The 10,968-nt window shown below is 49.2% G+C and overlaps 1 protein-coding gene across 1 annotated transcript; it reads left to right on the forward strand.

The window, feature by feature from the left end:
* Window positions 1-78: 78 nt before the first annotated feature.
* POLE4 (DNA polymerase epsilon 4, accessory subunit) lies at window positions 79-7,877 on the forward strand. Its single transcript, XM_028713449.2, has 4 exons — window positions 79-332; window positions 2,693-2,777; window positions 5,221-5,262; window positions 7,630-7,877. Exons 1-4 carry the CDS (start codon window positions 102-104, stop codon window positions 7,641-7,643), a joined length of 372 nt encoding a protein of 123 aa, XP_028569282.2. The 5' UTR covers window positions 79-101; the 3' UTR covers window positions 7,644-7,877.
* The last annotated feature ends 3,091 nt before the right edge of the window (window positions 7,878-10,968 follow it).

Genomic DNA, 10,968 nt, shown 5'->3' on the forward strand with positions numbered 1-10,968 from the left:
GGGGGCGTGGCGTTCGAGCGCAAAGAGCGGGAAATGGGCGCTTCGATTGACAGGCCGGCCGCGGCGCAGGCGCACTGGCGCCACTCCACAGCCCGGCTAAGATGGCGCTGGCTGAGGGAAACGCCGTGGCGGCTTCGGCGCCGGCAGACGAAGAGTCCGAACCGCCGCCTCCAGTACCGGGGGCGGCGGCATCTGCTGCTGCTGCTGCCACCTCCTCCGGCGCGGCCCGGCCGGCCCGACTGCCCCTGGCGCGTGTCAAGGCGCTGGTCAAGGCCGACCCGGACGTCAGCCTGGCCAGCCAGGAGGCCATCTTCATTTTGGCGCGCGCGGCGGTGAGCGACTGACTGAGGGAGGCGGTGGGCGGGGTCTCGTGTTTGCCTCGGCCAATCAGGAGGCCGACTGCGTTGGCGCGCGAGCGCGCGGCGGCGGTCGACTTAGGTTAAGGCGGTGGGCGGGGCGCCGCTTTTAAGCCTCCGCCAATCAGGAGGCCGGCTTTCGTTGCGGCGGGCGACGTGAGTTGCCCTCGAGCTAAGGAGGTGGGCGGTCCTGCACGGTTACGCCCTTGCCCAATCAGGAGGCTGTTTTCGTCTTCGGCTACGCGGGGACGGGTGGTTACGTAGGCCACCTTTGGCCAATCAGAAGCTTTTTCCCTGGGTCGGGTGAAAGGCGTGACAGAGTGGAAAGGAGGGTGGGCGGTGGGCGGGGCTGTGCCACTTTTGGCTGCGGCGATTGGCTGCAAGTTCTAACCACGTGGCGAAGAGGGGGTGGGGTTCTGCAAACATATTCCTGATGCTTGTTCTGTTATATACCTGGCCAGGTAATTCATTATTACATGGTCCCTATGAATTAATTACAATTGTGGGTGTTCTGATTATAATTATGGCTATTCTTGAATGTCTATCATAATTGTGAATATTGGTGTGTCTAACACAGTAATCATGTAATTATTTTTCTAATGCTCATAATTAATATTATGAGTTTTAGCTCCCCAAATTGTTTATAAATCATCTTATGCTTGTATATTTCCTTGGGATACATGTAAAAGGCAAAGCCTAACTTGGGAGACAGGCAGGACTCATATTTCAAATAAATTCATATATTAATTTAATTTAATAATTTTTATTGTGCTAGCGGGTGGCGCTGTGGGTAAAAGCCTCAGCGCCTAGGGCTTGCCGATCGAAAGGTCGGCGGTTCGAATCCCCGCGGCGGGGTGAGCTCCCGTTGTTCGGTCCCAGCGCCTGCCAACCTAGCAGTTCGAAAGCACTCCCGGGTGCAAGTAGATAAATAGGGACCGCTTACTGGCGGGAAGGTAAATGGCGTTTCCGTGTGCTGCGCTGGCTCGCCAGAGCAGCGATGTCACGCTGGCCACGTGACCCGGAAGTGTCTGCGGACAGCGCTGGCCCCCGGCCTCTTGAGTGAGATGGGCGCACAACCCTAGAGTCTGTCAAGACTGGCCCGTACGGGCAGGGGTACCTTTACCTTTACCTTTATTGTGCTAGCCAGAAGCCATGGCAACATCCAAAGAAGGAAAAAACAAACCAACGGTTCCTGGATGGGCTAGCAGTCTATTGCAAAGGGGACTCAGATCTAATTTGCACATTTTATTTGAGAATTACTTTTTATTTTGTGTAATAAGAAATTTTGGTGGATTTGACCATGGCTTTATGTTAATAATATGAAAAGAAATATTCTGCAGTAAATTACTGAATGTGCCACTTAATTATTGATGATTCTACTGTTTTGAGAGAACACTGATAGTAATATTAATAAAATAGGATGTTTTAGTATGACAGCATATACTATTGGTAGTGTTGCTGAGTGAGATTTTTATTGGTTAAGATAAAGCTATCGCCCCTGCTGTGGCTTTTGGATCTTCTAATAAACCAACTTGGCTTTCCATATTAATGCACAGTATCAAAATACTGTTATACAAATCTATAGCATGAACGTGCTTGGAATACCATGTGCTTCTTTGGACACAGGTGGCACTATGGCCTAAACCACTGAGCCTCTTGGGCTTGCCGATCAGAAGGTCACTGGTTCGAATCCTTGTGACGGGGTGAGCTCCCATTCCTCTGTCCCAGCTCCTGCCAACTTAGCAGTTCGAAAGCACACCAGGGCGAGTAGTTAAATAGGTAACTTTTTTGTAGGAAGGTAAATGGCGTTTCCATGCACTCTGGCTTCCGTCACGGTGTCCCGTTGCGCCAGAAGCGGTTCAGTCCTGCTGGCCACACGACCCGGAAAGCTGTCTGCGGACAAACGCCGGCTCCCTCGGCCTGAAAGCGAGATGAGCGCCGCAACCCCCGAGTCACCTTTGACTGAACGTAACCGTCCAACTAAATAAGGATATTGTGAACTCAACTCAATAAGGATATTGTGAACTTGGGAAAGGCTCAGAAAAAGCAACCAAAATGATTGTGGTGGCGGAGACAACTCCCTGATGAGGAAGGGTTACAACATTTGGGGGCATTTCAGTTCAGAGAAAAAGCAAGGCAGCAGACATACAAGAAAGGTGTATCAAATTGTGTGGAGGAAGTGAACAGAGAGAAAAGTTTCTCTTCCTCTCTCCATAATATCAAAAGTCCTGGGCATCCAGCAAAGCCGAGTTTTTGATGATTCAGGACAGACAAAAGTAGATACTTATTTACAGTCCATAAAAACTGTTTTGCCCACTTTGCTTCCATCCTCACAGGAGTTGTTTGTGGAAACCATTGCAAAAGATGCCTACATCTACGCACAGCAAGGAAAACGGAAAACTCTCCAGAGGAAAGACCTGGGTAAGGAAGTAAAATAATAACAGTTTTATCATTTATACCCCACCCATCTTGTCTTCCTAATTCTTAAGAACCAAAATTGACGCTGTGTGTATGTCTCGACAAGGTTACAACCAGAGGAATGCTTCATGGGTTATTAAAATGGGGTTGCCATATTTTGAAAAGTGAGCTTTTTTCTGTTTTGGCAAAGATGTTGGGCTTTTTTTTCTTTTTTTGCAACATCTCAAAAAAACAACAACGATGTTTTAAGCTATTTTTTAGGAAATTCACCAAAAACAATTAACACTTCCGATATGGACTGCCGTATACCTGGGTTTTCCTGGACATTTAAACTGATTTTCAAAAATTTCACCCAGAAACTATCTTCAACGGGCGAATCCTGGATATGCCCAGGAAATTCCAGACGTATGGTAGCCCTAAAACAAAATTAAAATAGCCGTACATAAAATAAGCTTTAGTGGAAAATGAAGAACGTATTCCTACCTGTCCAAGGCAGGACAGGGCTGTATTGAGTGCTTGTCCTGCTCAGACTAGACCCATTGGAAATTAGTGTAACGTAAGTTAGGTTCGTTAATTTCATAGAATCATAGAGTTGGAATAGACCACAAGGGCCATCGAGTCCAACCCCCTGCCAAGCAGGAAACACCATCGGAGCACTCCTGACATATGGTTGTCAAGCCTCTGCTTAAAGACCTCCAAAGAAGGAGACTCCACCACACTCCTTGGCAGCAAATTCCACTGTCGAACAGCTCTTACTGTCAGGAAGTTCTTCCTAATGTTTAGGTGGCATCTTCTTTCTTGTAGTTTGGATCCATTGCTCCGTGTCCGCTTCTCTGGAGCAGCAGAAAACAACCTTTCTCCCTCCTCTATAGGACATCCTTTTCTATATTTGAACATGGCTATCATATCACCCCTTAACCTCCTCTTCTCCAGGCTAAACATGCCCAGCTCCCTTAGCCGTTCCTCATAAGGCATCGTTTCCAGGCCTTTGACCATTTTGGTTGCCCTCCTCTGGACACGTTCCAGTTTGTCAGTGTCCTTCTTGAACTGTGGTGCCCAGAACTGGACACAGTACTCCAGGTGAGGTCTGACCGTACATAAAATTGGTCCACTCTGAGTAGGGCCTGCATTGGATACAATCCTTATCCCGGCCCCCTTGAGCTGCTGTGCATTTCACAAGAACGGTCGCTGCCGAAGCAGGAGGAGAGCATTGCAGTTTCAGTGAATGGTTGGTTCAAATAGGTGGAGGAGAGGAATTTGCCCAGGACACACTTAATTGTTGTTTGCCGTGATGCTAAAGCCCGGATAGTTGTGGAATTATAGAATCATAGAATTGTAGGGTTGGAAAGGGACCTCAAGGATCATCTGTTCCAACCCCCTGCAATGCAGGAATATTCAGCTGTCCCATACTGGAATCGAACCTGCAACCTCTTGGCATCATCAGCACCAAGCTCTAACCAACTGAGTGGAGAAAGAAAACAGCACAGGTTGCGGATTAGGAAGGGAGATGGTGGGGTACTTCTGTAGGCAAAACGGCTGCTCTGCCACTGAGCTATATTTTTTTATATTATATTTTTATTAGTTTTCAAATACAAAAACAAATTTATACATTCCAGACATCTGAATTACATCTTACTTCTCTTTTTTGACTTCCCTCAGTTTGTCTGCCATTCCTTCCTATTATAACTTTTTACACATTTCTGCCCTTTTAACCCTTTCCCCTCACAGAGCTTCCTTAAAGCTTACAAACGTAATTTTATTATCACTCAGTTTTTGCATATATTGGATAAACTTTTCCCAATCTTCTGTAAATCTTTGATCTCGTCGATTCCGGATCCTTCCTGTCATTCTGTCCAGTTCTGCATAATCCATCATTTTAGTTCTCCATTCTTCTATCGTAGGTAATTCCTCCTGTTTCCATTTCTGGGCCATCAATATTCTGGCTGCTGTCACTGCATATAAAAATAACTTCTTTTCTTTCTTATTTATCTCATTACCTGTAACGCCTAGTAAAAATGCTTCTGGTTTCTTAACAAATGTATATTTCAACATTTTCTTCAATTCATTATAAATCATTTCCCAAAAGCATTTTACCTTCTTACATTCCCACCATCTGCCACTGAGCTATAGGTTTTCCTCCTAAAGGGGAGAAAGAGGTACAGGGATTAGGGTGGAGGGCAACCCCTCCCCCAAGAAACCTCACAGGGACTAGGAACACAAGCTGTGTTATTTGGGCAGAAAGAGTGGCCATATCAGGGATTTGGGAAACCTCAAGGGCATGGAGAAGATTTGAAATTAGCTGCCATAACTTCTCTAGCAGCCAACAAATAGGAGCCCTTCTACAGTTCAGAATACAAATTTCTGTAATCTGATCCATCCTTGCAGATATCAGTCCTAATTTCCCTTTTATTATCATTTCCTTTTCAAATTGCTGCTCCCGCCGCAGACAACGCCATAGAAGCAATAGACGAGTTTGCGTTTCTGGAAGGTAAGGTTTGGTTTCAAGTTTTCTTGGTGGTGTCGCTGCCTTGTCAGAATGGTGAGCTAGCCTTACCTTGTGTCCCGGTCCGGTTCACGGGCGATCGAAGTCCCAGCAGGGGACGTCAGGACCAGGGGCAAGATGGCGGGGAGGGAGCAGGAACGGGGGTCGAGGAGCCAAGAGTCTGAGGGTCAGAGAGCCGTGAGTTACGAAGGCAAGGGTCAAGAAGCAAGGAGTCACGAAGTCAGGGGTCCGAGGATCAAGAAGCAAGGAGTCACAAAGTCAGGGGTCCAAGGATCAAGAAGCAAGGAGTCACGAAGTCAAGGGTCTGAGGATCAAGAAGCAAGGAGTCATGAAGTCAGGGGTCCGAGGATCAGGAAGCAAGGAGTCACAAAGTCAGGGGTCCAAGGATCAAGAAGCAAGGAGTCATGAAGTCAGGGGTCCGAGGATCAAGAAGCAAGGAGTCACGAAGTCAGGGGTCCGAGGGTCAAGAAGCAAGGAGTCATGAAGTCAGGGGTCCGAGGATCAAGAAGCAAGGAGTCACAAAGTCAGGGGTCCGAGGATCAAGAAGCAAGGAGTCACAAAGTCAGGGGTCCGAGGCTCAAGAAGCAAGGAGTCACAAAATCAGGGGTCCGAGGATCAAGAAGCAAGGAGTCACAAAGTCAGGGGTCCGGGGGTCAGGAAGCAAGGAGTCACGAAGTCAGGGGTCCGGGGGTCAGGAAGCAAGGAGTCACAAAGTCAGGGGTCCGGGGGTCAGGAAGCAAGGAGTCACAAAGTCAGGGGTCCGAGGGTCAGGAAGCAAGGAGTCATGAAGTCAGGGGTCTGAGGAGCAAGGAGTCAAGGAGCCAAATGCAGCAAGGCAGGGAACGTGTCGCTGTGGCAAAGAGCCGAAGGGAAATGCTGACCTTATATCCCTTCCCAGCTCTTGCCACCAGGTGCTGTGAGTTACCAATCGGCCTCACCTGTGCTGCTGCACCTTGCCTCTCCAGAACAAACTTAGGAAGGCCCCAGTCCTGCAGAGTCCTACTGGTCACAGGGCCTGGCTCCTGCACGCACACCTGACACCTTGGCTCTGAATTCCAGTGGGTGAAAGCCAGGCTCCAGTTCAGACGGAGAGTCACTTTGGTCACATCTACGGCATACATTTAAAGCACACGGCTTCCCCTAAAGAATCCTGGGAACTGTTAATTTGCCACTCGCAGAGCTATAATTCCCGGCGCCCTGAACTAACTACAGTCCCTGCCATTCTTTGGGGGAAGCCATGAACCTCAGAGGTGTATAGTCCATGTGAAGCCAGCAATTTCTGTGTAGGTCAGAATTAAAGTCAAGGCCAATGTGAATGCCATCCAGAAATGGTTGGAGTCCATTCTTCCATCAGTCCTAGCAGCTATCATAACCAGCAGCCAGGGATTATGGGAGTTGGAGTCCAGGAAATATCACGCCCTCTCACATACCCTTTTCCCAGTGCCTTAATGGATGTGTGTGTGGGTTGGATCCTTTAATTGCTCCAACAGTGTGTTGTTTGGGGGCTTGGGGGCATTTGAGATGGTGTTTGAAAACCTTTTGATGGCAACTTGAGATATAAAGGAGCAATTTGTTTGGTTGGCTTTGGGTTTAAGAGCTAAGGTCTCCAAACAACAATACAGTATCTGGAGGATAGGCTAGGAATGATGGGAGTTGTAGTCCAACCCTTTGGGCCTTGAAGGTTCATAATAGTTGGAAAAAATAAATTAAACCTTTCACATTCCACGGTGTGTGTGTGTGTTTTGATGTTTTCTTAGTCTTCTTAAGTACCGTATTTTTCGCCCTATAGGACGCACTTTTCCCCCTCCAAAAATGAAGGGGAAATGTGTGTGCGTCCTATGGGGCGAATGCAGGCTTTCACTGAAGCCTGGAGAGCGAGAGGGGTCGGTGCGCACCAACCCCTCTCGCTCTCCAGGCTTTGCGCAGCTCTCCGCAAGCCGTGGGAGCCCGGCGCCAGGCGCCTGTTCTGGGGGCTGGGGTTGGGGAAAGCTCGGGCTTCCCCCTCCCCAGCCCCGTGCCTGGGGGAAAAAATAACCCCCCCCCTTTATTTTCCCCCCAAAAAACTAGGTGCGCCGTATGGGATGGTGCGTCCTATAGGGCGAAAAATACGGTATATTTTATGCTTTAGCACATTGACTTGTAACAACCTGAATGCTGAGAAGCAGAACAGAAGCCAAGGCACAATTGATAAAAATGGATAAATTTAGATCACTTTCTAAAGGGATGAACGTGAACTGGAATTAGTTCTTCTTTAAAATGAACTTTCCAAGCTGAAATGGTAGCTGCTGCCTTGATTCGAAAACCACCTATTTTCATTTCACGGTCTGCCTGCTCCTCTGTTTAATTCTGTAGGTACTCTGGACTGACGCAAGAAAGGGGAATCCCAAGAGAGATTGGAACAGAACGTGCCGTGCAAAAGGCACAGAAGGAAACATCCCCAGGGAGATGAAGGGACTGTTTCTGCCTGCCAGACCCGGTGGATTTGAAATGGCCCTGAATTTGAAACAGGCTCTGTTGTAAATTCCTTTGTATATACCCCAACCCTTGTGGTTTCTCTGTATGTCATTTTGTACTCTAAATACATACATCTTTTTTCCATACCTCTGTTGTGCAAGTACAGTGTTGTGTACGTTACCGCTTGGCCACCTGGCCTCTACCTTACATTTACCGTATTTTTTGCACCATAACACTCACTTTTTTCCTCCTAAAAAGTAAGGGGAAATGTCTGTGCGTGTTATGGAGGGAATGCCTACGGGTGGCGGGGGGGATCTGCTGCAGTCGTGAGCAGAAGATCCATGGTTCCCCTTCCTTCCCTCCTCCATGGCTTGCTTTGAAACAGCAAAGCGGGAGAAGAGCCGCTGAGTGGGGAGGAGAGAGGGAAAGAGAGCCTGCTTCTTTAAAGGAGCAAAGCGGGAGAGGAGAGGAGCCTTCTCCCCTTAAACCCCTCTCCTGCATTATTAGCAGCATCCTTCTCCACCCACCCCACGCGTGCTCCTTCTCCCCTTAAACCCCTCTTCTGCATTATTAGCAGCATCCTTCTCCACACACCCCACGCGTGTTCCTTCTCCCCTTAAACCCCTCTTCTGCATTATTAGCAGCATCCTTCTCCACACACCCCACGCGTGCTGCTTGTCCCTTGAGTGGAGGGCACAAGGAGAAGGGGACGACAGAGGACAAGATGGTGGGACAGTGTTCTCGAAGCCATAAACATGAGTCTGACCAAACTGCGGGAGGCAGTGGAAGATAGGAGTGCCTGGTGTGCTCTGGTCCAGGGGGTCACGAAGAGTCGGACACGACTAAACGACTAAACAACAACAACAACCTTCTTCCAGAAGGCAGAAACTGAAATAGATCGTTTCTGGGGTGCACCCTATCCTGCGCTATCTCTGCAGCTTTCTTATGGTACCTGGAAGCGTAGATTTGATCCAAGGTGGGAAGAGTGCACCCAATTGTTCTCTCTGCAGTCTTGACAACCCTGGACAGCATTGTTTTTCCCCTGGCCGTGCAGCTCCCAAACCACACACACAGACCATAAGTTAATACACTCTCCACAGTGCAATGGTAAAATGCCATCAACAGGTCCTTTGAGAGGTTATTTTTCCGGAGGATTCTCAGAAAATATAACCTCTGCTGTGCTCTCTTCATCAGGTCTTTGCTGTTTTCTCCCCAGGTTAGGTTGTCTCTCAACTCCATTCCCAGAAATTGAAACATTGCTTTTCTGCACAGATTCCGGAGATGTGGGAGGGCCTTCTGAGAGACAAAAGTGCAAGCTTGGCGGTATGGCTGGGGTAGTATTTGAACCAGGGTGTCCCTGGTTCTGGTTTGGCATTCTAAACCAAGGTTAGCCAACCTGGTGTCTTGTAGTGTTATAATAATAATAATAATAATAATAATAATAATAATAATAATAATAATAATAATAATAATAATAATTTCTTATTTATACCCTGCCCATCTGGCTGGGCTTCCCCAGCCACTCTGGGCGGCTTCCAAAGGAATATTAAAATACTATAATACATCAAACATTAAAAGCTTCCCGAAACAGGGCTGCCTTCAGATGTCTTCTAAAAGCCTGGTAGTTGTTGTTCTCTTTGACATCTGGTGGGAGGGCGTTCCACAGGGTGGGTGCCACCACTGAGAAGGCCCTCTGCCTGGTTCCCTGTAACTTGGCTTCTCGCAGTGAGGGAACCGCCAGAAGGCCCTTGGTGCTGGACCTCAGTGTCTGGGTAGAACGATGGGGGTGGAGACGCTCCTTCAGGTCTACTGGGCCGAGGCCGTTTAGGGCTTTAATGGTCAGCACCAACACTTTGAATTGTGCTTGGAAACGTACTGGGAGCCAATGGAGGTCTTTCAAGACCGGTGTTATGTGGTCCCGGCAGCCACTCCCAGTCACCAGTCTAGCTGCCGCATTCTGGATTAGTTGCAGTTTCCGGGTCACCTTCAAAGGTAGCCCCACGTAGAGTGCATTCTAGTAGTCCAAGCGGGAGATAACCAGAGCATGCACCACTCTGTGTGCTGGTCCCAGGGGGAATAAGGTACTATTACCGTAGCCCAAGATCAGTCCAGAGTCTCTAGCAGGGTAGACGATCACTAGATGAGACGCGAGGTCCGAGACAGGGAGCCGGGCGGGGTAACAGGAACGCTGGTAGAGCAGAAGCAGGAAGCCAGGCGAGGAACAGGAACACTGGTAGGGCAGAAGCAGGAGTCCAGGCGAGGAACAGGAACACCGGATAGTCAGGAACAGGAAGCCGGGCGAGGAACAGGCACACTGGGAGTGCAGATCAAGGACTGGGTAAAGCAGATACTCCACAACGATGTTGCTCCCGCAAGCTGGGACCGGGCTGCCTGACCTTTATCTTCTTCTAAGGCCGGGGGCGGTCCCGGCCCCCAGAAGCCCCGCCTCTCTTGGCCTTAAGGCGAGCACCCCTCCTGGGAGACACCAGTTCCCTTCGCCTCTCTGCCCTAAGCCTCTGCAGATCAGGAGAGGCCGAAGGGTTACTGGGCCCCGGGGGAGGCTCACCTGTAGCCACTGAGTCTTCCAGCACCTCTGGGGCCAGAATGGTTTCACCTGGTGCCTGCTCTTGAGGTTCCTCAGCATCTAGGCCTTGCCCCAGTTCAGCCGGCCCTGGAGGCGGGGACTCCTGTGCCGGCTGGGATTCCTCCGGATCGCTCTCAGACTCGGAATCCCAGGCCATCACACTCTGGCGTGACAGTCCAAGGGCAGGGAGGGTCTCATCCTGCATACCAGATGGAGCTGGCAGACAGCTGCCCTGGACACAGAATTGACCTGTGCCTCCATGGACAGCTGTGAGTCCCAAATGACCCCCAGGCTGCGCACCTGGTCCTTCAGGGGCACAGTTACCCCATTCAGGACCAGGTTATGGTCTCCAGTTCCCATAATCGCTGACCACTGTTCACGTTGGTTGTGTTATGTACTGAAGTTCTCACCCTGGGCCAGCAGGGGGATACTGTAGATAGTTATGCAAATGAAGGATCGAAAGTGACGTTCAGTGATTGGATAGTTTGTATGCAAATGAAGGATCGAAAGTGACGTTCAGTGATTGGATAGTTTTAGAAAACTGTTACAGTAACAAGGTACTGGAGCTCTATATAAGCAGGCTGACTGAGCCCTTCAGCTCAGTTCAGTTCTGGCCTCAGAATAAAGAAGAGCTGTTTGAAGAATCGCTGTGT

The sequence above is a fragment of the Podarcis muralis genome, chromosome 18 (genome assembly GCF_964188315.1).
Source record: "Podarcis muralis chromosome 18, rPodMur119.hap1.1, whole genome shotgun sequence".
Lineage (NCBI taxonomy): Eukaryota > Metazoa > Chordata > Lepidosauria > Squamata > Lacertidae > Podarcis > Podarcis muralis.